The sequence below is a fragment of the Mytilinidion resinicola genome (genome assembly GCF_010093595.1).
Source record: "Mytilinidion resinicola strain CBS 304.34 unplaced genomic scaffold BDZ99scaffold_4, whole genome shotgun sequence".
NCBI lineage: Eukaryota > Fungi > Ascomycota > Dothideomycetes > Mytilinidiales > Mytilinidiaceae > Mytilinidion > Mytilinidion resinicola.
The window spans coordinates 1,682,902-1,706,937 of NW_022985440.1; the positions used below are offsets into that span (position 1 = coordinate 1,682,902).

General features: G+C 51.3%; 9 protein-coding genes across 9 annotated transcripts; 5 read left to right on the forward strand and 4 right to left on the reverse strand.

Annotated features, from left to right (window-relative positions):
• Positions 1-8: 8 nt before the first annotated feature.
• Positions 9-1,416, reverse strand: BDZ99DRAFT_495783 (uncharacterized protein). The gene is made up of 2 exons (XM_033723397.1): positions 506-1,416; positions 9-451 (listed from the first exon to the last, which is right to left on the reverse strand). The coding sequence occupies exons 1-2, from the start codon at positions 1,291-1,293 to the stop codon at positions 169-171; spliced, it is 1,071 nt and encodes a 356-aa protein (XP_033581229.1). The 5' UTR covers positions 1,294-1,416; the 3' UTR covers positions 9-168.
• A 184-nt stretch (positions 1,417-1,600) lies between these two features.
• Positions 1,601-3,374, forward strand: BDZ99DRAFT_437140 (uncharacterized protein). Its single transcript, XM_033717568.1, has 2 exons — positions 1,601-3,189; positions 3,242-3,374. The coding sequence occupies exons 1-2, from the start codon at positions 1,649-1,651 to the stop codon at positions 3,315-3,317; spliced, it is 1,617 nt and encodes a 538-aa protein (XP_033581230.1). The 5' UTR covers positions 1,601-1,648; the 3' UTR covers positions 3,318-3,374.
• Positions 3,375-5,043: 1,669 nt separating this feature from the next.
• BDZ99DRAFT_473360 (ADP-ribosylation factor-binding protein-like protein GGA1) lies at positions 5,044-7,400 on the reverse strand (the record flags this gene model as incomplete). The annotated part of the gene is made up of 8 exons (XM_033721823.1): positions 5,044-5,244; positions 5,304-5,854; positions 5,901-6,309; positions 6,365-6,637; positions 6,693-6,986; positions 7,041-7,116; positions 7,175-7,262; positions 7,334-7,400. 8 exons carry the CDS (start codon positions 7,398-7,400, stop codon positions 5,044-5,046), a joined length of 1,959 nt encoding a protein of 652 aa, XP_033581231.1.
• Positions 7,401-9,150: 1,750 nt separating this feature from the next.
• On the forward strand, positions 9,151-10,577 carry BDZ99DRAFT_459972 (uncharacterized protein). The gene has a single exon (XM_033719276.1). It carries the CDS (start codon positions 9,249-9,251, stop codon positions 10,188-10,190), a length of 942 nt encoding a protein of 313 aa, XP_033581232.1. The 5' UTR covers positions 9,151-9,248; the 3' UTR covers positions 10,191-10,577.
• Positions 10,578-11,687: 1,110 nt separating this feature from the next.
• Positions 11,688-12,621, forward strand: BDZ99DRAFT_459973 (uncharacterized protein). Its single transcript, XM_033719277.1, has one exon. It carries the CDS (start codon positions 11,715-11,717, stop codon positions 12,582-12,584), a length of 870 nt encoding a protein of 289 aa, XP_033581233.1. The 5' UTR covers positions 11,688-11,714; the 3' UTR covers positions 12,585-12,621.
• A 1,624-nt stretch (positions 12,622-14,245) lies between these two features.
• BDZ99DRAFT_495788 (uncharacterized protein) lies at positions 14,246-15,461 on the reverse strand (the record flags this gene model as incomplete). Its single annotated transcript, XM_033723398.1, has 1 exon — positions 14,246-15,461. The coding sequence occupies one exon, from the start codon at positions 15,459-15,461 to the stop codon at positions 14,295-14,297; it is 1,167 nt and encodes a 388-aa protein (XP_033581234.1). The 3' UTR covers positions 14,246-14,294.
• A 662-nt stretch (positions 15,462-16,123) lies between these two features.
• BDZ99DRAFT_495789 (uncharacterized protein) lies at positions 16,124-17,179 on the forward strand (the record flags this gene model as incomplete). Its single annotated transcript, XM_033723399.1, has 1 exon — positions 16,124-17,179. One exon carries the CDS (start codon positions 16,124-16,126, stop codon positions 17,177-17,179), a length of 1,056 nt encoding a protein of 351 aa, XP_033581235.1.
• Positions 17,180-17,587: 408 nt separating this feature from the next.
• Positions 17,588-21,196, reverse strand: BDZ99DRAFT_495790 (uncharacterized protein; the record flags this gene model as incomplete). Its single annotated transcript, XM_033723400.1, has 3 exons — positions 17,588-18,602; positions 18,652-20,824; positions 21,072-21,196. The coding sequence occupies 3 exons, from the start codon at positions 21,194-21,196 to the stop codon at positions 17,808-17,810; spliced, it is 3,093 nt and encodes a 1,030-aa protein (XP_033581236.1). The 3' UTR covers positions 17,588-17,807.
• Positions 21,197-22,005: 809 nt separating this feature from the next.
• On the forward strand, positions 22,006-23,938 carry BDZ99DRAFT_459974 (uncharacterized protein). The gene has a single exon (XM_033719278.1). It carries the CDS (start codon positions 22,141-22,143, stop codon positions 23,653-23,655), a length of 1,515 nt encoding a protein of 504 aa, XP_033581237.1. The 5' UTR covers positions 22,006-22,140; the 3' UTR covers positions 23,656-23,938.
• The last annotated feature ends 98 nt before the right edge of the window (positions 23,939-24,036 follow it).

Here is a 24,036-nt window from a genome sequence, read left to right on the forward strand (position 1 = left end):
GTTGTGTAACGGAAGTGGCGAATTGAACCTGGTAAGTCGACCGGGCGCTACGCTATGCTTCATCTGACGCTAGCCCTGTTGGAGTGCTCCCTTGTTTTTTTTTACTCGATTCAATACTTCTAAAAGATTACGCAGTTCAAAAGCGGGTCATGGCCTCCATCTATGTCCTTAATGCAGCCTCGCCGTATACCTAGCTTCCTCTAAAGCTTTCCTGCCAGCAAATTTCTCGTCAATTGAGTGCTTTTTCAGCGCTTCTGGAGATCCAAAGAAGTCATCGACTTCCGCAACAAGCCCATTTATAGCTGTCATTTCTTCGTTCACGACTCCGTTGGGACAGGTGGCATCTTGCAATGCCCGCGTCAGCCTTGAAAGAGTCTGGATCTGAAGGCTGATCGAGTTAAGGCAAGATTGAATCTCGAAACCCAACGACTCCGTCGGATCTTCAAGGCTTCTAAGAGTCTGTTAACATCTATGCGTAAGCACTGATGCTTTGGAGCTGACTTACTCGTTTTCGTCATTTGAATCATACTCCTCCAAATCCAGATCTGTCTCAATGCTTGGTATCGTCAAATCTCGGTATCGGGCTCTCGCACAGTCTGCTTTTAGGTCACTCGCTCTATTGGAAATCCTCTGCATCGTGCGTAGCGCGGTCTCTACGTGTTTCTCTCGGCTAGCATCAATCTCGGTCCATTTCTCCAGTCCGACTTCATAGCTCCAGATCTTTAGACGGAATGCATCTCCATTCACCTGCGCTGCGATGCTGCCGAATGAAAGGCCTTTCGAAGAATCCGCATCGCCGTCGTGCTTGCGAGAGCAAAGCGCACTGACATCAGCCAGCTTGGTTGCAATGTTATTGACCTGTAAACGTAGATCTACGAGCGAAGTTCCTGTCGTTGGAGAGTATGACGGTGGAGGCGAAGAAGACCGAGAGAGTTTGTCCTGGTGTATCTCAACTTTGATACTTGGGCGGCGCCGGCTACTTGTCCGAATTGGCAATTCGGTGCTTCTTGGTGCGCTTGGAGTCCGCACGTAAAACCTTTCCTCTTCCCATTGATCGTCATAGCGGGATGACTGCTGCGGTTGGTGTGGTCCATATTGAAAATTTGGAACTGTGAGCGAAGGGCCGGCCCTATGTCGGCGGTTCACTCCTCGTCGCTGTATCTGGAGCTCACGCTCGTAACGCTCCCTCGCCTGTTGTTGGTCCCAAAAATTACCGTGGCCGTGTGACCGAGAACGACGGAGATCAGGCTCCCTTTCTGCGGCGAGCTCCTCTGCAGATGATGCGAAAGGCATTGCTAAGATGGTAATTTTCTTTTCAAACGAAACGGCGACGACGCGGATTCAAGGACACAAGATTTCAGCCGAGAGAAAGAGATGGGTCATACACACTTTTGAGCCTCCGCCCTCTAGCTAGGCAACCTGCTTATACATTGTCGTGTGGCTGTTATGTGGGTGCACAAGGCTATGCATGGTGCGCGTGGACAAAAGTGGCAGTGCTCCCGTGAAGGCAGCAATTTGGGGGCCAAAATCAGCTGAGGCACAACTAAATATTAGGCAAGTGCGTAACTCATCCTCCATCCATCTCATAGTTCCGCACAAAACTGCTCGGACCGCTCAAACTTGTATTTTGCACTCTGAAGACTTCATCATGGCAGAAGTTGTCTCAATTCTCGGCGCTATTGCTACGACTGGAAACATCCTCTATTCCTTCACCAAACAGGTAGAGAAATGGCGCCAAATCTCTGACCGACTACTCGATTTGCAAGAAGGCCTTCAAGTCTGCGAACTCACATTAGACAGCTGGCGGCGCAAATACGACGTCCAAGAGCGCCGACCGATAGTTTACATGCATGTGCTGTTCGGGAAGCTAGGCTGGGAACGCATTCAGCAAACACTAGGAGGCATCCGTATCATCTCCAAGACGATCGGTAAAGAGGTGGACGGTGTTGTCGAGCGTGCCACTAGGGCTAGGCCCAGAGGAGCCCCAAGAGAGTACTATGACAGCAAATACGACGAGCGTTTGGTTCGCATGTGCATCCAGAGAATCAGCAAGAACACTGCCTGGACTAGAAAATTTAAGCTAAGCGTAATGGACAAGGCCGGTGATTTGCAGATCGAACTCGAGAGACTCAATCGGAAGCTCATCAATCTAGAGCGATTGTCAGATTATTATCTCGAGAAAGAGCATCCAGATATCTTCCACAACATCAAGCGACTTCCGGGCAGACGAATCATCCTTCGCGTAGGTGACTCCCAGATGGACGCCGTCCAACAGAAAGTCCTCAGTGCACTAGCTGCCAGGAAGGACGCAGAACTCCTCCACAGAGCCAGCGCCCAAGGCGCTCGTTGCCATATTGGCATCAGCGTCCCCCAAATCCACAAACGAGACTTCGCCTTCCTCCTATCAGGCGGAAATAGGACACACGAAGTACTGATCCACCCGATTAAATTTCGCGAAGGGACCGACCGCCAAATGCTTCAACCAAACATGTCCACCGCAGTCCCAGCACTCATCCAAGATGTCTCTAGACCATGCTACATGCTCCCACCCACAGCACCCTTAAGCGCCGGATTTCAAGTCACAATACCACACAGCAACAACCTCGCCGATCTGGAGTACCGCGAACCTCTCAGTGCGATCCTCAACTCTAACATCCTCACCCAGCAAGTGGTCCACCCGCAAGACCAAGTCGCCATCGCATGCGGCCTCATCCAAGGCAGCTTTCGTCTCCTCGGCAGCCAATGGCTCGACTTCATGGATTCGAGGAACATCCGCTGGCGCCGCAGCGCCGACGCCCGCTGGACGACTATGATGGCCGCTGCGCCGGGCGATGCGCCTACAGCACGCACCCTCACTGCAGTGCTAGAGAAAAACAGAGCCCGCCGCGACCGCCGCGACCTGACAAAGCACTGCCAGATGTTTAGACTCGGCCTCCTCCTGACCGAACTCGCCTTGAAAACTCCAATCACGTACATTGAGTTCGACGAGCAGACCTCAGGCGCGAGGATATTCATTGATAGTATAGCATCTGGACCGCTTGACGCGCACGATATAGTGGCTGAAGTGGAGACAAGAACGAATACGATGTATGGGAATATCGTCTTCTTTTGCTTGTCGGTGCTGCAGGATAAGGATGCGATGGGGAACAAGGAGATTGAGAGTTCTTATTATAAGGATGCAGTTAAGCAGTGAGTGGTTTCTCGTATTTTGGATGGTTGAGGCTTCGCTAACTGTCCATAGGGCTGAGGAACTTGAGACGATTATTGGGTCGGGGAGGAGGAGAGGGTCGAATAGTGATGCGGGGAGTCCACATTGAAGTGTCACAATGGTGTGAAGACTTCAGTCTTTCAAAAAAAAAAAAAAAAAAAAAAAAGATAAGGGAGAGGCTTCAGAACACGAAGCTTAGAACAGTAAAAGAAGTCACTCATCTCTCTGAATCTCACACCAGTCCTTATTCCCAACCTAGCTTCGGCCGCGCTCAGACATGCCACTTTGGCTCTATCAAATCACGAGCCTCACACCTGACCGAGCTGTGTCCTCAATCATTTCGATTATAAAAGTACTTGTTCAAGGCTATAACGCCTGTCAGTATACGCTGTTTTCTTTGCTCTTTGTAAAAGAATAAAGAAGCTTATCTTATGAACCTCGTCAAACCTACGAAGAAGGAGAAACATGCTCCTTGGTGGAATTAAAAAGTGGTAATCAACTCCCCTTATGGTGTGTCCCTGCGTGTAGACTAGCGAAACTGTTAAGATGATGGTGTTATCCATCTTCCGTCACAGTTATAACATTCTTCACCTACCCACCTCCTTTTTACCGTCCCAAATCAGCGACGTTCTATCGCATTCTTGCCCATAATTGGAGTTCATCGTAGCGCCTCACTGAAGATCCACAGCATTAGCCTTGGGCCATATCCATTCTCCACAAACCCCTTCCTCATTCGAATGCAGCCATCGGACCACCCCATTTGTCCGCTGTGGTGACAGCCCAACAGCCCACAGGAGCCATCGCGGCTAATTGACTTCGTTGGAAATTCCCAGTAGCTAGTCGAAGGTCGAAAGATCTTTATACCCCAACTTCTGCCCCATCACGTGAATCAGCTATAGAGCTCGTGATATCACTTGCGAAATCGCGTTGCACCCGTTCTTTTCTTCTCTGATGCGACCACGTGGTGACTCCGAAGTCAGGGGTATCTATTAGTCTACCAGGAGAAGAATCCCGTCTGGCGGGTATAAAAGCTCCCAGACCAAGAGTAACTTCTCGCCAACGGTTTGCAATATCAGAGGCAATCAAGAAAACATGCACTCGCACACGATGGTCTTTGGCAACAGTACTGGAACTTTGATCTCATGCGAAGTTGGGAAGGAGGTGTCAAAACGTGGTGGAAAGGTGGTTCATGAGGGTTGGTTCCGGATCCTACTCATATTCGCTCCAGCGATGATCACTATCTAACCACATTTCAGATGATGCCTAGCATGTCAGCGACAAATCAGCATTCAGGAATCTTGGGAGAAGATGACCATCACCATAACACTCTCAACTTTCCTCCACATCTCCACCCGGTCCTCTCCATGGAACCATAGGGTATGCCAGTTTTGATCCAAACTCTGGCCAAATCCCTCCATACAGGCGGTACATCTCCGGTTTGAACAAACCCCGAGCTGGCATAGCCATGACACGTGTCTCTTTTTCGTTTGCAACAACTCTGTCGCATTACGATTTTGGCTGCTCGATTTGAAGTCCTCATCCACCACCTTGCACGAAGGGATTTCTGGACAGAGGGTGTAGAAGAATTTATACCTGATCGAGATCCCAATCATGTGACTTACCAGGCCGAGATTCCCGCTGCTGGGAGAGATAGCAATACACTCACAGCACTCTCGGATTAGAAAGGGGGGATATCCAGGCTTTCAATTCTTTAGATTCCTTAGTTCTCGCTCCCACTTCTAGTGCCGAGCCAGCTATTCCATACCCACCCCAACAAGCCCCGCTACAAATGCCAATCAAAAAACCGTCCCCTACACACAGCAACCTGCCGCCTCTCACGCAACACCCAAACTTGGTATCTCCCCATGCTCCTGAGTCCTCGTCCCCGCGACCGCGTACGCCGCCTTCCACCTCATCTTGACCCTATCGCCAACACCGCGCGGGACGCCGTTAAGTCGGATAGTTTGGGTGATACCGTTGGCTTGATGCGGAGCCAATGAGACGCTTGATTGGGGTTCTAGGGAGAGGGAGTAGCCCTAACCAATGTATTAGTATGCCAGTGTCAAATGAAATGAAATTAAGATAGTGAACTCACCTTCGAAACCGCAACTTGGAACGTCAGATCCGTTACTTGTTGCGCGGTATTGTTCGATATCTTGCTCTTGATCAAAATTACGTTGTCGTTTTCCCGTACCACATTAAAGGTGACTTGCACTTGTGTATTGCTGACGACAATGTCTTTCGAAAGATCTGGAACAGCAGATGCGAACGTCCATTCGTCGTCATCGTTTACGGGTTGAGAAGCTGGAGCGGAAGGGGTTCCCAGACCAAGAAGGTCATTTGAAGCAGCTGGTGTGGCGGAGGGTCTAATGGATTGCTGGAACTGGAATGGCGAGTTTTGCCGAGGTGCTGGCGAGGAGAGGGCGGCAAAAGGGTCGGCGGCGGATTGTCGAGGTAGTGGTTGTTGGGGCTGTGTGATTTGCGGCTGCGAGAAGAAGGAAGGAGGCGACATGGGCGGTGGAGGGGGCTGTGAGCTGCTGATGGAGCCGAAAGGGTCGTAGTTTGGCTGTGGTATTGTGGAAGGCGGCTGTTGTGGCTGCGGAGGTGGTGCTGGACTCGATACTCCGGATGAGAAGCCAGAGAGCCCTGAATGAATTAGCGACATACATTGAAAAAGCGGACCAGAACCTACCAGCGCCGTTGGAAGATCCCAATGATATGCCTCCAGTCTGTCCAGAGTAGTCCCCCCCTATTGATAGCCCGAGAAGATCGTCTTCTAGATGATTGCCTGTAGGAGCGGTTTGCGATGACGAAGATGCGGTTTGTGCGTCTGGTGTGTCTTCGGGACCTCCAAAGTCGATCAGAGACAGCTCGTTATCGGGTCCTTTTGATACGCCTGCTCCACTAGTCCCTAATGTGCCCCTGGGTATCTTTGACGCGCCTTCAATGTCACCCTTCTTTATCAATTTATATCTCTCTATCGTCCTGTGAATGCTGTCATTGATCTCGAATAGCTTTGCGACGGCTTCGTGGTCGTCCGATTCCTCCTCACACATCTTTTGAATCTTCGGTTGTGCGCTTGCTAATGCATTTGCAAGTTCCTAAGAAAGAATTTAGTCTCCTAAGTTAATAGGACGAGGTTCCGCATGCGCATACCTCGAAAACATCGCCCTCTTTTATCTGGTCTCCCTGCTTATAACCCTGTAGCATCTCTTCGAGCAGCTTAGCCTTCTGCTGTATCTTGCCCACTTCCTCGGCAGCTTTCGCCCGATAATCTGTCTTGTTTCTTGTATCGTATCCTGCCATGACCTTCATAAGCTTGTTGGCCTCCTGCAAATCGTGTGGACCACCTCGTCGAATGAGTTCTTGTAATTTCGCCGATTGCGCCGCCCTTTCTTCCTCCTCCATTTCTTCTGCGGACCTCAGATTCTGCACATAGATTAGCTTATGCTCCCCTCAGCATCCATGGAGCGGGTTTTCCTACATCGCTCGGATTCAGCACCGCAGCATCCTCTCTCCGCACCTCCGGAAACACGTAGCCCTTATAACTCAGCAGCCGGTGCATATCCCGAATAAACCCCAGATCTTCTTTATGCCGCGATGTCTGACATATTGTTTGTCGCCACTCCTCAATCAGCTCGAGGATCTTAGCCTGCACCCGCGACGCATGCACTGGCGGGCGCTCGGGGAAGCGCCGCACGAGCTCATTAAGGAATTCCTTCGTGCTTATCTGGAGGTGGAAGGGATAGCCGCAGTTTTTGACGCATATATCAAGGAGCTAGAATGGGGGTCAGCGACTGGTTCCCGAAGGATTGAGATTAGGCGACCTTACGTTGAGCGCGAGAATGGACACGTTTTGGTTGCGGTGGTTGATATAGTGGACGATCGCAACGGCGGCTTCTCGGGGTCTATCGCCTTTACTTAGAGCATGCAAAGAGGTTATAATTGAGGCATGGGGATCCTTACGCATTGCCCTTCTTCGCGTTGATCAGGTCCGAGATCTCGAGGTTTAGGGCGAGGTTTGGCTCGAAGTTTTGGGGATCGCAGGCATTTACTGGAGAGGATCGTAAGGTCAGCTTCTTGCAGAATTTGCGCAGGATATCTCGGGGTCGCGCGGGAACGTACATATGTAGCGCTGCAGAGGAGTTGTTGGAGGCTCACCGAAACCGCTAAAGCGGTCTCTGGTGGCCATACGAGCTGATGCAGCCTCCAGGTTGGCGGTTGGAACTTGCAATCAACGAAGGGGGGTATTGGGGCCCGTAGAAGCGCTATCGGGCTGGTAATATGCGTCCCAGGCCGGGTGGAGTGAACGTAATGCGGCGATGAAGTGGAGGATGTTGGTGGGGGTTTAAAGCACTGCCCGCCTCGTCTGCGCACTGGGCGTAAATCTTGAAATCGTCACCTTTGCCAAGCTCAATCAGCAACATCATTAGTTCTACTCCTGTTTCTATTCCAGTTCGTCACCCTAATCGCAACTGCTTAAGAGAGCTTTTGTAATCTACATTTGAGAATTGTGTTCATCTTTGGTAAGGTTATATCCATCATTCATCGGGTACAGACGATCAGGGTCTCAGCCAATCAGAGACTGGTAGTCAGGTATTGCCGACATAGTATTCAATGGAATCTCCTTGGGAAGTAGTGAATGATGACTATATGTAGGCTTTTAATCCAGTACTGCACTGCCTCTTCCTAGGACATACGCACAGTCATTCACAGTCTTCCGTTTTCGACCTCAACGGCTTCTTGCCAGAAGACCAGAGCTTTGACGTTTTCTAATCTTATTCTTTACCTTGACCTTTTTGTGGACATTCAAGAGCAGTGCAGCATGATACTTCTCCCGTAACTTGTTGTGCCCCCCAAGATCATAGATCTTCCAGATTTTCTCTTCGGTAAGAATACGGGCGAAGGGAACCACGACAAACCACGCAGCTCCGCTATCGATTTCTCGATATCTTGACCCATCGTCCTGAATCTGTAGTATTCCATAAGAGCATCACCCGGACATCCTCAGATACCAATATTGATAAGCATGTCACTAGAATGGGGAGTAACATCACAACTACCTAGGTAGATCTCTACATATGTAATATCACGCTAGATAACACTGATTATCTCTGCACCGTCACACTTCCCACCGATGGCTGGAGTATGCCATTACAGTACGAAGGAAGCAAGAAAGTTATCAGCGGTGTTGTAGATTATTGCACGAAAGCGAAGGGAAGCGTTGACCACAATGATGATAGAGTACGGTCTCATACAGATGTAAGGATACACGCGAAAGAGTGTGTACTCTTCAACACACCAAAACAGAATGTCGATGAAGAACGGGCACCAGACGACGATGAGTCGCAAAGCCAAGTGTCCGACGCCAGTAAGATTTGGAATGAGCTAGTAAACCAGAAGCTCGATGGGCCTCAAGCAAAGCGAAACAAGTTGAAGGAAAGTGATGACTACTAACGACAAGACTGATCCACAGCTCCTTGCGGCTAGTTCTAGTATTTGGGATGATTTGAATATGCTGAAAAAGGTCTCAGGCGGTCGTTCTTCTCGGGATCAAGCAGTGCATGACCTTTAAAACTTCCGGAACGAGTGGAGGAAGCGTGAGATTAAGGAGCCGAAACGGTTGTCGGAGGAGTTGAACAATGAAAAGGACAATATCGGTGTGGCTTTCTGGCTTGGCCTTGTGTTTGGTTGCTTGGTCTTGTGTTGTGCGAAGAGTATATTCTTGTAGATGCTGGAATTCCTGCCAATTGAGGCATGTAGCATGGTTTTCTGTTGGTGTTCCTGGAATCCTTCAGTGAGTGAAACTTTTTACAGATAGGTAGTTAAGCCAACGCAATAAGGAAAGCAGATGACCAAAGTTTGGTATCACGTGATCACTTCACAAAAAGTCGTACGATCCTGTTCCCAAAGCGGAGAACAACCTAAATCACCCAGAACGCGGCTCAGTGCCATACACTTCACTCGCCTTCTCAACACCAGTTTGCCTCTGGCAGTCCCAATCATACCAATTCCCTTAATCACCGCCCACCACCCAACCATGGCCCACCAACCTCAGAAGCCATCCTCCACTGAAGCCTCATGGACAGTCTCCGAATCCACTACTACAATGGACCAATCGTCAACGAAAGCATCTCACGATGACGCCTCAACAGCCGCAACGTCACTCTGGGCCTCTCCAACACGTACTCCTTCGATCCTACTCACGGCACGTGAGGGCCATGAGCAAGACATACAGATTCTCGGAAACTGGTTGGAAGACGTAGAGAAAGACTCTGATGAAAGCGAAGACGGGGAGGTTTCCGATGGCATTGAGCGCAGAAACGATCGTGGTTCATACCAAGCTAGACTCAAGGAAGACACGAGTTCCTTCCAGATCATCACTTCTGGTCTCGATGTCGGTTGTGCCGTACCTCAGACTGGAGGCTACGACTACTATGGTATCTGCGATGTTATGGATGCGTATGCGGATGCCAGCAAGCCTGGAGCCGCTATGGGAAAGGAGGGCGTGAAGGTCGTTGATGAAGCTAAGCGGATGAGCAAGGGGAAGAGAGGCATAGCCCATAGACTCACCAAAGAGAGCAAGGCCCTCCAAGCCAGTGTCGGTCGTGTCCAGGGAGGTGTGCCTACTAGTGGCTATCGCCTCGACCACGACGAGCTGGAACGATTGAACGAACTCCTGCAGCAGGCCGCCAACGAGACCACGCCCGAGGATGACCGGTCTAGTCACCAGCCCGATCCTAAAGTCGCCCCGGCAGGCCTTACCCAAAAGCAGACATTCCGTGATGCGGTCCGAAATCAGTTCGGCGAAACCTACGAGTTATTCAAGGAGTACGATGAGCGTATCAAGGCACTCGAGCGCCATGCGCAGGGGAGCATCAATCGGTCCAACCACTGGTTCAGGATCTGCATCGTGCTCTTGATGGTTGGCTTTGGATGGAAGACTTGCGTCAAATTCTTCAATCCGGGCGTGATGGGTTAGAGAGTATGAGGCCGGAAGACATGAGCGGTGGATACTCATGCTGTTCCAAGGAGGGACAGCAGAGTTCAGTCGCCGGGAATTGCACCGGCACTATGAGCCCACTTGGTCCTGTGTTGCGATGGTTGGATCATGGTGGGTGCCACAAGTCGAGACGTTACTAGAAGGTGCATCGGCTAGAGTTGATGGGAATAGAAAACAGATCATTATTCCCAACATCCAGCCATGAAAGAAAGTGCCTTGAGCCAGGGCAACTTCTTAGTCGCTGACACGGTCTGGGTCGTGCATATCCCGACTGATACCACTCAGGGAGCTTTTCAAGAGTGAAAATGACAAATTTGTAGAAGATATGACGGTCTATGTGACAATGATGACTACTGAAAGCTGAAATACCGACCAACTCAATGCGATAAACCATGGAAAATTACATGCTCTGTCCTCCCCGAAGCTTGTCTCTCATCTAAACGCTTGAAATGCGAGACCCTGCCTCATATATGACACGGCCCACTAGAGCTGCGAGCGTGTTGGTGGCTGAGCTCGGTGAGGCATTTTGTGTGCTATGCGTAGGATTCTGGAGCACACCTCCGTATGCTTAAGGCAACTTTGGACGTTACCACGGGATGGATGAAGGAAATCGAGGTGACTCGCTAGTCCGCCCGTGCAAGATTCTGCAGCTTCTAAGTGGTACTCTATACTCCACGGGTGGTAGAGCAAACTTCATACCCACAGCCCTCTTCCACAACATCAACATCAACAAAGCACCAGGCTTCGTTGGACATACAGCGGCAGCCCAACACCGTTTGAGGTGTCCTGGAGAGCTACAAGTCTTGTCGGAACTGTCTGTTTACCATTTTTGATAACGCGCCAAAGGAGCCCAAGCGGTGCTTGACAAGTGTACACAAAACACAATCTTATTGTTCAAATAAACCAAACCACCACCACTCTTCTGCTGCACACCGGAGACGCGTCAAGCTAATACCTCAGGTGGCTAACAACCAGAAGTCAAGGTACATGTATATTTCTTGAATTTGTACAATGTTTAGATCCTATTTCCACGGAGTACTTCGGTATTCTTTTGTGTCTCAAGTACTCAACGTCCTTCCACATAGGAGATACACATATCCATTCACAAAGCACGCATTCAACGCTTTCTTACGTTGAAGCAAAAGATTAAAAACGTTCTCTAGGTTCTCTAACCCTACTCTACATTACTGCTGCCATTCGCGCCTATACCGTATCTCAGTACATCAGCCTACTCCCTGATAACTCTCGCCCTTACACAAACCTCACAACCTGACGAACCCCGCCAATATGTCGCCTCCGAATCAAGTTCTTCATAGGGAGCGCATCGACGCGTGGGGATTGTTTGTTCTCGGACTGGAAGATATCGACGTTGAATCGGAGGAGCCAGCAGATCAATTTGAAGTCATCAACTCAACATCAGTCGTAGTGCCGTTTCGAGAACTCATCAACTTAAGCGGGCCAACCAAACTCTTTTGGAGGGGCTTTCAGCGCTTTCAAGAGGTAATGCGCTACGACCCCACCGATGCAGAAGATATCGGAGATGCAATAGACATGCTCGCACCGCACATCCACAATCGCTTGGCCTTCTGCAACGAATCCGATTTAGAGACGTACCGTCAGATTTGCGACTTGGAGGAGCGCGTAGAACAGCTCTGCGCGACTCTTGATGACCGAGAGGACGTCTACGAGGCCATCAAGTCTAGCAACATCTTGTCCTCCATGTACGAAGCTGGACAAAAGGTGCGCAAGCAGCTTAACGAGGGTGTGGAGATGCTGTTGGGCTGCCATGAGGCGTACGACACCTACTTGCCAACCGGCGATCCAATACCTCTCAGCTCAGTCTCAACACCCTACGACGGCCCGGCACAAGATTGCAGCATATGTTTCGATTCAATTGGACGTCACAACGGCAGAGTGATCGGATGTAACCACGCGTTCCACCAAGACTGTCTCCAAGCCCTGATAGATAATGTCACCGAATCGAGCAACAAATGCCCACAGTGTCGACATATCATATGCGAACGCCGAGCTCGAGTTCCAGGTCCCGATGAGCATCACTTCAATCAACGCCTAGCCCTTGAAGCTATGCACACAATCTACTACGCTCGACTAGATTTAACCACGCTTCGGTCACTGTATAACTCTATTTTCGCGGAAGCACCCCCCTGGGACTGGCTAATTCCGGACGATGCGTGGGAGGATTGGCCTCACGGTGAATTGGACTCTGATGATGAGGGGGGCGAACAGGGGGACGACGAGGGTAGCGACGAGGACGACGAGGGTGACCAGGATGACGATGATGACGAGACAAGTTCCACCGGTTCAAGGGGGACTTTTAGCGACTCCGACGTCGAAATGGAGGACGCTTTCTGAAGGACTTTGCCCTACGCGTAGCTGTAAGATAGTCAAATTGTCTTAATAATGCCACCCTTCCTGCAATCAGTTGTCCCGTTTACCTGAATAAATCCAGAAATTGACCTATTTATCACTTTACTAACCATTGTAACTACATGGCCTTTTTATAACTAGATTTCTCATTTGTGACCATATGAACTATATGTAACGCTAGTAACTATTTGTAACTATACCTCCCATTTACAACTATGCTAGGATATCTTAAACATGACATCCAAATTCCGGAGCGTTGAGTTAACTGTTCGTTTTGGGTGTCTACATACACCCTTAAGACACCTCTGCACGTAGCAGACTCTTCAAATCGAGATGTAACCTTCCAGAGGTGGTGAATTAGCCTTATTGTAGATCCGATGAAGAAAGCATCTAAAACTCCGAGTGCGTGCACCACGTTGACTCCTCTATTGTTTTGTACGATCACTTATCCTCCTAAGGAACCCCCGCATCAACTAGGTTTCTCAATAGCCAGATGTAAAGTTTTCAAGTCTGTAAATTAGAGCAATCTCAGAATCTTTTAGGAATAGCATCGAGAATCTCGAGCCCCTGAAATGCGTCCAGTCCGTCATTGCTTTGCGCGACTGCCTACCTTTTTAGGGCACCTCTACGCGTACTGAACTAGCGCGCCTAAGACGTAAAGTTTTCAAGCCTCTAAATTAGACCGGCTGCAAAACTCCTTACGGAATCCTTGCCATTTCTAGCAACCGGGAAATGGACCAAGTCCACGTTCACTTTGCACAGCCTGATAACGGCGTGAGCCACCTCTACACATATGAAAACGAGGCACCTAAGATGTAACGTTTCCCAGCTTGCATATTAGGCTAGGTCCAAATCGTTTCAAGAATGCTGTCCGATTTCTAGAACACGGAACCTAGACTCAGTTCACGTTCACTTTGCGCAACCTAAAAATGGTGTTAGCCACCTCTACACGTATAAAAATTACGTGCTTAAGATGTAACATTTACAAGCCTGTACATTAGACCAATTCCAAAACATCTCAATGGCGCTGTCCGATATCTAGTGTAGGTGATTTAGGCCGTATCCACTGTTTCTTTGCAGAACATAATAAAAGCCTGAGCTAATTTTACACCAACCGAAATAGATCGCTCAAGATGTAACAGTTTGAGGCCTTTAAATCAGGATCCCTCGCCGAGATTCGCCTTGAGGTCCTCCAACTCCGCTTTAAAGCACATGTGTACGATATGGTGAACACGACAAGATCAAATCAGATATGAAGGTACATACAAAGCCGGTCCAAGCATAACGTTGAGTATATCATTAGGAAAGCGCTTGTATTCAGACACTAATCCCAGAGCCGTATCTCTAGGGTCAATTTTGGCCTAGGCAAGATTCAAGGTGGCTAGATGCTAGGAGAAGTTATTTGACGGGGTTTTTAGACGTAATCAGATGTGAGTAAAAGTAATACATTCTTGGGATGCCTCTAATTGGACTCTAAGCTAGTTCGTTGAGCTTCTTACTTAATTTAAGTGAGAAGCATTGGAATGGGAATTTTTGAACAACATCGAACTAAACAAGCGTATCTGAGAAAATCAGGAACAAACCATTCTGTAGGTTATATCAGATGAATTGACCCCTCCTGCTGAGAGAAGCTATGGGTTTTCCGTGTTTCTTCAGGACTCGGACAGAGCGCGTTGGTGGTCATCTCTGTCCCCTTTAATCATCGAATTCGCGCCGGTGGTCACCGAGATCGGCCTCAGTATCGTATTCAGGCTCATGTCCAGAAAGCTCGTTGTTCGGGGTTTCGTGGAGCTGCTCCCAAGTCTGCCAGGCGCACTGCTCCGGATCTTCATCGGCTAACCAAATTCGAGGTGGAAAGCCCCCAAAGACCTGCTTGTACAGCGCTTTGAGGCAACTGAGGTCTTCTCGGGCGAAAGCGATGGCGTGTATACCAACAAGTGCGGAGTGTTGGTCGAAGATGTGTTGTGTTGGGCCCGGAAGACGAGACCGGCGCTCACAAATGACGAACCTACAGTAGGAGCACAAATTGCTGGAATCGGTAACACCGTTGATCATTTTTGCCAGACAATCAGAGTGAAAAGTGTGGCCACAGCCAGTAGTAACTCCATTAACCGCGCCAGTGTTTTCGAGGCAGATGGCGCAGACTTCCGGGGGTCCGACATACACGCTCGACACTTCAGATACCTGAATGTCAGCACCGGTGGGCTCATAAGTGTCTTGGCTAGTGTAACAGCCCACAAGCATCTGCACGCCTTCGTTGAGTTGGCGGCGCAGCGCTTGCCCAATCTCCCACATAGGCTTCAGGATAGTATCAGTGACGCATGGTACCCAGAGGAACTTCTCACCGAACTCCTCGGACAGCTCATCAACTTTCGCCTGAAGCTCGAAGATGCGGGCGTATGGTTTTTCGTCTCGGCAGAAGGCTGAGGAGTCGGAGAGATACGGGGCAAGCACGTCGGTGAGGGGGGCTGCCTGGTCGATTTCACCGTTGGAGTCGATGATGGAGGGTTCGATGGTGTAGCGCATCGCGGCCTGGAAATGCATAAGCGCACAGAGGAAATTCTGCGTCATCAGGGGTAGGCCGAGTTTCCAGAGGTTGTCCGCGCGAATGTTGATATCGGTTGGGGTTAGGAACTCGAAGTGATCCGAGGGAGTGGTGTTAGGATCATACCGCTCCTGCAAATCCAAGATACAGGCAAGGTGGCGCCAGGTTTCGAGACGCCGGGCGGGCGAAAGAGGGTTCAGCGGCATTATGGATCCGGTTGGCGTAGAGGTGATGTGGGTAAAAGGGTGGGTTTGCGGGTGGTGGTATGCAACTGCTGTGAAGAATACGGAGAGTAGAATGGGGGCAACGAATGTCATTTTATGCAACCGTTTTCAAAAGTGAACGTGCCTCAAAATGTGAAAGTAGAGTGATATACGAGATGTGAGAGTCTATGAGGTACACCAAATGTGAAAGTACAAGTGTTGTCCGCAGTGGTGGTAGAGTATAGATCTTTGTGAAGGAACGTACCTTGACCTACCCTAGATACTGGCGGACCCAGTGGCTCTCTCACACCTGCTCGTTCCATACGATTGTTATCCCATAATAACAAAACAATCCAATCGGAATCAGCAGCGTTTCTCTTCATGAGTACACATGCCGTCGCGATTCCTGAGCGCCATCCTTACGTTAACAAGATGTTTCGATGAATCGACGTGATAGACTGATATGCTTACCTAACTATGTCCTTCCACCATAATATTCACTTGTAGATTCGAGTCTTATCGCCCTATATACATTCACTTTAGTCCTTCGCTCTCCAAAATAATATCACTAGGATGGAACTTACACTCCTCCCCACACCTTCACTTTCGCATGGTGGGCCGTATCACCACCTACCTTAAGACCCCCCAACGTCTTGTCTTCTCTCCAAAATCTCGCAACACCATTCCACTCACCTCCTGAACCCCCCCACCCAGCCACACAACCACATCACCACCACCACCACCGCCGCCGCAACGTCATCCAACCGAACCCCGAAATGTCAACCAACTACATCGCCTCCCTCGCCCAGTGTCTCCGACTCTGGTCCTCCTTCCACAGCGCCCTCGAACAAGTCACCGCGAGCAACCAGACCCCAGCCGACCAGTTCAAGCACATAACATCCCCATTCTTCCATCTCTCCCGCGCGGACATCACCGCCGCATCCATGCCGCTACCAGCAGAGACCTTCTGGATCTCCCTCATGAACTTCCAGGTGGCGATGCGGTATACCGTGGACCCCTCGCACCCCGACCAGAGCATCGATGGGCTAAGCGCATACTCTGCCAACCCAACCGCATTCCGGCGGGACGAGGAGCTGCGCCGGCGGATCGAGGAGATGCGGCTGGAGACTGCAAGGCAGAGGCGTCTGGATACGAAACAATTCAATATGGTTTCGACGATCGTGCCTATTCTCAATGGGATGTGGGAGGTGGGCCAGACGCTTCGGGGTGAGCTGAACGAGGGTGTCGCCATGCTGTTGGCTTGCTATACAGCTGAGGAGACTTACGAGCCAGCTGGGGACGCGATCCAGATCGAGGCGTTCTCAGAACCCTACGTAGGCCAGCCTGAAGACTGCGGCGTCTGCCTCGAAAGCACGGGCGCCCTGGATGCGGTGGTTATTGCCTGCGAACATTGTTTTCATCGAAAATGTTTAAGAGAACTAGTTAACCAAGTCGGCAACTCGAGCAATATGTGTCCATATTGCAGGCTTGTGCTGTGCGAACGGCGAGCGAGGGCACCAGGGGTTACCAACCACATGTTCGATCAGCGCTCGGCGATCGAGGCCATGCGCGGCATCTACTTTGCTCGCAGAGATATGGACAGGTTGAAAGAACTATATGAGGAAGTCTTTGATGAGAAGCCTCGGGCGGACTGGTTGGCAGGCCGGTGGTCTTTCAACATGTGGGGCCCTTGGGGCAACCATGCTGAATTGACTGAGTCGGAGGGCGAGGAGGATGACGCTGCCGAATCGAAGGAGGATGGGAGCGACTCCGAGAACGGCACAGATGAGTCGGAGCTCGACGACATCGAGCCTGGAAAGGGCCCGAATTAGAGCAAGGTGAGCCTGAGGCCGATTCAGAAGTGGATGGAAACGACTGTGAGTCGAAGAAGGATGGGAGCGACTCCGAAAACGATGGAAATGGGTTGGTGTTCGAGGACATTGATCCCACTGATGCGGCCGAGTTGGAGCAAGCTGAGTCGGGGACCGATTCAGAGGTGGATGAAAACTACTCGGAGAACGAGGAATACTGGTTAGAGATATGTGACCTCAATCTCGATGACCTGTAGAACGATCCAACCTCTTCGGGACGAGGCATATAACCACGAATAGGCTCGGCTTGTGCGAAGAGTCACCTAGAGCAAAGAAATTAACTGAGACATTGATCGAAAGAGTTGGGAATTGAGTTATGAACGAGCAGATCTTTCTGGGACACTTAGTAATCGTATTGCAGAACTTTATTGGCGATAAGAAAAAAGCTCAAATAAATGCCTGCATCTCACCGTATGCAAATCGTAGTGATTTGAGAATTATTAAACATGTTAATCCTACACCACTTAGTCAACACAGCTTAATACCAATCCAATGACAATACCCAAGCATACTGCAACAAGCCCCCTCCGCCCTTGAAACGCCTGAATAAGGAACCTTAGCAAATACCCCCGGAATGAACGCCATACCCTTAAAAAACCATCATTGGTCCTCTTCTCCCAATCTCTTCCACATCCCCTGCCCCATCTCCTCCCCTAAGTTTCTCCACCTCGGCTGGATCTATCCTCCCGAACAGCTCCCTCTTAACGCTCTCGGTATCCATAGTCAAAAATTTTCGATCCCTCAACGGATTCGCGGCTATGTTTAGGGTCTCTAGTCCGTCCATAAGACTGACCTTCTCATCGATGACCCTCATATCATTACTGCTGAAGTCCGCAATCTTAAGCTCCATCAAGGACGTGAAACCCGGCGGAAGTGCGGTAATTTTATTCTCTCCTGCGCGGAGAACATCGAGGCCGGTCCAGGATGCGATATCAGGGAGGTGAGTGAGGCGATTAATACTGATGTCGAGTGTTTTTAGGGCGGGTAGGGAGATGGTGGTGGTCGTGAGGCAGGTGAGAGCGTTGGAAGAGATGTTGAGTGTCTGGAGAGAAGAAGTTTGAACATCTTCAGGGAAGAAGGAGTCGGAGAAGGAGTTGTTGGTGGCGATGAGGTCTACTAGGGAGACCACGGTGAACAGAGTCGCAGGAAGGGAGGCGAGCTTATTGTGAGAGACGTTCAGAGTGCGAAGATGGATGAGCTCTCGCATCTCTTCCGGTAGATCGGTTAGCTTGTTTCCTTGAAGTTCGAGGATCTCCAATTGATCTAGATTCCTAATGCTCGACGGAAGGCTATTTTGCAAACTGTTTTCGGTGAGCTTGAGATCTCTAAGTGATGAGATCTGCGAGATGATGCCCATGGCGTCATTGGTGAGCTTGTTTCGAGACTGCGTACTCATTAGGATCGAACTATAGAGAAAGGGTATGTCTACTGACAAGATTGAGCTTGGTGAGGGGCAAGCGCCGCAGGCCGAGCGGTATGGTAGGTAGCAAATTTCCATGAAGGTCAATATTCTGAACGCCGCCGAATTGCGGGCCTGGGATGTCATCAAGGATAGTATGCACGTCCACATCGGGGAACATTTCGTCGGGGATAGTTCCGAGCTCATTATCAGCAGCGATGAAGGTTGTGAGATCTACAAACTCTCCCCAAGCCATATAAGACTTATCGGCGTCGAATTCGTACATCTTCAGCACATCTTCAGGTACCTCACTCAGGCCCATGGCGGCGATATTGAGTCGCCCATCAAGTCTAGCAGCGTCCACTCGCTTTCGCATCAGCGAAACACTGCCCTTAGGGCCCTGATTGAAAGGGTCTGCGTCAAGCCCGAAATCAAACGTAGCAATCTCTGCGGGGTCTGGTACAATTGCATGCTCGCTTTCGGTAACAGCTTTAGGTGGTGGTGTGGATACCTCCTTTTTCTCCTTTGCCGCTGCTGCCCGTTTGGCCGCCTTCGCTTTTGCGATCTGCTCACGTAGTGCAGCCGATGAGTGTACTGGTTTCTGGTCTGTATCGGACGGCGGTGCAGGAGCGGGGCGCGATATAGCCTTCGGTTTCGTAGGACGCTTTGCTGGGGCCTTCAAGGGTTTCGTATGCTGTCGGGCCGGTACCTCGATATTCTCAACATCGTCGGCGGCTATTGTTAAAATGTGTTCTGCTGCGTTCGACCGTCGAGCAGCTGTTCTTGCTTTTGCGAGCTGTTCCCGTAGTGCTGCCGACGAAGCAGACATTTTTAAGGGCCTTACCGGCTGCTGAGCTGGTCTTTTTGGACTTTCAGTGCTAACTAGCGGCATTATTGAGACTTGTTCTGCTGCATTCGACCGTCGAGCAGCCGTACTGGCATTGGCAAGTTGGTCTCGTGGCTCAGCTAACAAGGAAGATACCTTCAGCGGTGTCGTCGGTTGCTGAACTGGTAGCTCAATTTTTTCAGTATCATCAGGAGCTATTTCCGAAACATCTCCTCCTACATTTGACCGCCGAGCAGCTGCCCTAGCTTTTGAGAGTTGCTCCCTTAAGGCTGCCGACGAATGAGAAACCTTCCGAGCCGACAACTCAGGAGATTGCTCGACGCTAGAAACACCCCCACGCGTAACAGGTGTAGATGGAGTAGTTGGAGTTGGAGTTAGTCCAGCTCGATCATGTAGCCCACTGAGACTCGCACGTGGGTTGAGAGTTCTCCCGCCTGAAGGTGGCTGTCCATATAGTCCACTGATGCTCGCGCGTGGCCGTAGCGTTCTCGCGGCCGTTGTCGTGCTTATGCTAAGTGGTCGGGCCTTTGACGCAGACTTGATACTTTGGATTTGAGAAGCAGGTTGGGTCGATGTAGGCCTCGTAGTAAGACCTAGCTTACTTGGGGTCCCAACACTTCGTGGTAAGGCGGCACTGACACTCCTCTTGCCTGGAGCTGTCAGTGACCCTCTGGGTTGTCCAATATTCGAATTTGGGGCTTTCGAAGGAGTAGAAGGACCAAACTGCGAGATTGTGCCGAAGGTTCCGTCGCTCGTTCCTGGCCGGCCCATGTTATTCCCTAGGGCGGACGCAGGTCTGGCAGGAGGCCCCATTGGACTCTCCGTGGCAAAGAAACTTGACCTCCTCCTGCCTTTCTGCCTGGGTGAATCTAGCTGGGATAGACTCTCGACTGTCCGGTCCGACAACGAAGGTCGAGACTTCCTGGCCGCTGGCCTCAATTCCACCTCTCCATTGTCTCCCTGGAGGTTTATCCCTTGTTCTCCGTCCCTAAATCCCTGTCTTGAGGAGGCCCGCGAAGAGGCCCGCGAGGATGCTCGAAACCCATTTAGTGAACCAAGATTATCGTTTTCTCTCGTTTCGTTGTTTGTGGTAGGCAATATCGGGTTGTTGAGTCGGTTTTGTCGCGATGGGGGCCTCCCAATTGGCTTTTTGAAGACACCATCGTCGGTTGTAGTCTTCTTCGCGGCCAAAGAGGGTGTGGATCTCTTTGCGGTCAATTGTGAAGAGGGTCGAGAGTTCGATTGAGATATCAAAGTAGAGGCCGGGCGTGTTGGACGGGACAGGGTTGACGCGGATGGTTTCTTTCTTAGAGTGTCGGAGGGCTGTGCGGGCTTAGGCTGTGGCTTGAGCTGCGAATTGCTGGCTGGGGATCTCAGCACAGGCAGCCTTGAGGGTCGAGGGAGGCCAGATGGGCGGCTGGAGGTGGACGAGGAGAAGGACGACGGCTCCATTGTAACAGCAGCATGGAGGTGTAACCAGGCTGCGAATGGAAATATCAAAGTCAACACAAGGCGCGTTCAATTCAAGGGAGGAGCTTGGGCTTGAACGAGCGGGAGCAGGGAAGCCGTATGGGGGGACCTGTGGGTGGCTTGAGCGGCAAACACACGGCCAACGAGCGGCAGGTGCTCCGATTTGCGGGCAGACGGTGAATTGGCGATCTTTAGCTGATTTGTGTGCAGCGGCGGATGCTGGGGAAACATCGCAGCAGCCGAAAGGGGTCATGTTGATCATGTTGACCTGCAAATAGAAGCGTGACCTCAGAGTACCACGAACTACTTGATGCCTGCTCGACCACGGATCAGTGATGCTTGACCGGCATTCAGAGGTGGAAAACCCAGTCACATGACCATGATATATGTCAAAGGGAGTTTGCAACTACGTAGGGGGTCTTAGACAAGTTTGCTCCGGCAGACTTCCATACGCCTTCATGTCACAACCATCAATCCAACACCCTCAAGCAAGATTGTTATTCCTTCTCAGTCAATCAACGGGATATCTGTTCTCCAAGTCTGACAAACCCAGCGGGAACGATGCTACCGGTGCCTCCCAAGTATCTCGTATCAATGTCTCGGTCACGTGCTTTCCTGAAACAACAGAGCACGCGCGATACAGCGGATTGACTCCTGCAGAAAGCAGCACGAAGAGCTAGACATACCTGACACCTCCATACAGCGCGTACGAATGCCTCAGCTGCAGTAGGTCTCATGGTCGGCCGCTGGTTGCCCATACAACGGGGCCTCGGACGCTTAACCACATCTGGCGGGGATGCGACCGGCTCGAGGCCTTGGGTGTGTTCTGCGCCAACGACAACCTCGTTCGCTCCCCAATTCCACCTTCTTGCAACACGTCGGACCCGCGAGCCCCAACCTGCAGACGTGGCCGTTGCAGTCGCAAACCTCGCCCCATCGTCCGGTGCAACGCGCTCTGCGACGCGACATCCCCGCCCGCCTGAAATCGCGCAAACCTCGCCGCGACCACCACTGGCCTCGTCCTGCACCTTTGCGCCAACCACCCGCCCGCCCGCTCGCCCCGCTGCCGCCTGCTGGCTCGACGCTGCTTTCGTGTGGGGAATTCGCGGATTTGCTGCGCTGCGACTCGCTCCTAGCTGCCTGTATATCTGACGTGTCCGGGGCTTGGACCACCGAGTCGCGCCATTGGAGCCCTCGCAAAACAATATGGACGCCCAGGCACAACTTTCGCAGGCCGCGCGGGCCTCGCTCATATCTACAACTGAGCTTTCCCCAAACTCCCGCCCGACTACTCCGCAACGCCAGCTTGCCTCTACCTCCCCGGTGCCATCAGCCATGCCAATTGCTCTCACTCCCGAGAGGGCCAAGTTCGCATCGCCAGCACCTCCAAATACCTCCTCAATGACGCCGCCGCCGTCCTCGCAGGTTGCTCCCACGCGCGCTCCTGTTCGAACTCCAACCCCGCCAACCCCCCACCTATCGTCCCCTCCACCGACTGTCAAGAATCCCGGCGTGGCAGAGCCGTCAACCGTTCTATTTACCTCCGAGCAAGTCACCAATGCGTCTGCCGAGGAGCTGAGATCCATGGTTGAAGAGCTTTCGACTGCGCTACGGGACGCTCGACTGAGCGCTGCACATTACAAGCTACAGCATAACATGTTGTGGATTGAGAGTAGAGAATCGGCCAATCGAATGGCTGTGGAACTTGCCATGACCCAGGCCGAAGTCGATGTTCTACAAAAAGCCGAGGAGAGACGGCGAACGACGATGATGTCTCCCGCGCAGAGCTTCCATGAGACGGCCGTTAGCCCTGCGAATGCAATTCTCATGAACGAATTGACTAGGGATTGCCAAATGCTGCAGCACGAGAATGATGGGCTCCAAGCTGCGCTCAACCACCAGCGGAGGCTCACTGAGCACCGGGACGGGGAACTAGCAAGTCTGCGGGAAGAGAACAACCGCCTGAGAGGGCGCATCCGAAAGAATAGGGACCACATCGCTCCGTTCCTGCCCTTCCTCGACCAGATGAACGATGCCAGCCCCCCTAGGTCGAACATAGGCACTCCACGACATCGTAACACGGGAAGGACGCATCCTCCGCTCAGAGAGCAGCCATTCGAAGCACTACTTCTTGCAGACAAAATGCTTAGCCAGGAGACAGCCACAGCGCCGTCCACTCCCACCAGGGCCCAGCCACCAAAGCAACGCTTCAGCCACACTCGAGGGGCTCAGTCAATGTCGTCTCTACCGCAGACACCAAATCGTCCACGCGCGAACCACTCACACCTCGCTGTGCCACGCACACCGCCTACCTTCAACGCCATCAACGCTGTACCACAATCAGCACCTCCGATCCAGTATCCCCAAAAGCACGCTCGTCGAGAAAGCAGCAACTCTACCATCACGGCGTCTAGCGTAGACGACGACGAAGTCTCAGAAGACGAGATCCCAGAGTCCCAGGCGAGTCAGATGGCAACCAACATGCTCCGCCGCACCCCGTCGCAAAAGACCAAGATGTCAGCCCCGCCATCACAGGACCGATATTCAAATGGCCTGATCCAGAGCAAGATTTTCGGTCAGGTCAAGAAGCCCGGAGTGAACAGGCCGAACGAGCATGAGAAGAGGAGGCTAGATGGTACCGATGTGCACGGGAGTCCAACTAAGAGGGGGCGATTGAATGAGGGAGTGGGGCTGGGCATTGGAGGCTTGCTCAGGGATTAGCAGAACAACTGTCTGTTTGAGTGATCGATATGATATGGTCACAAGCGACTTTCGATATCTTGGCGTCTCTGGAGCATCGGAGACCGGATCTTCTGACGCCACTTTTCATAGGGCTTTTTATAGGGTTCCCTTGGTGTTTCAACGTGGACATGTGGAAGGCTATGGATTTTGACGACCATAATGGGGGCATGGGATCTACGATGGTGATGAAAGTGGAGGATAGAGCCCTAGGTAGATTCGAGGCCGTATATAGCGCTGAATATGAGAGATTCGATTCTCAAACTTCTTGAATACTTGTCGTGGCCTCCAATGTGAAGAGCGTGCCAAGCTTGATATCGGAGAAATGTAAACGCGCGACCCGAACAACGCACGGACTCGCAC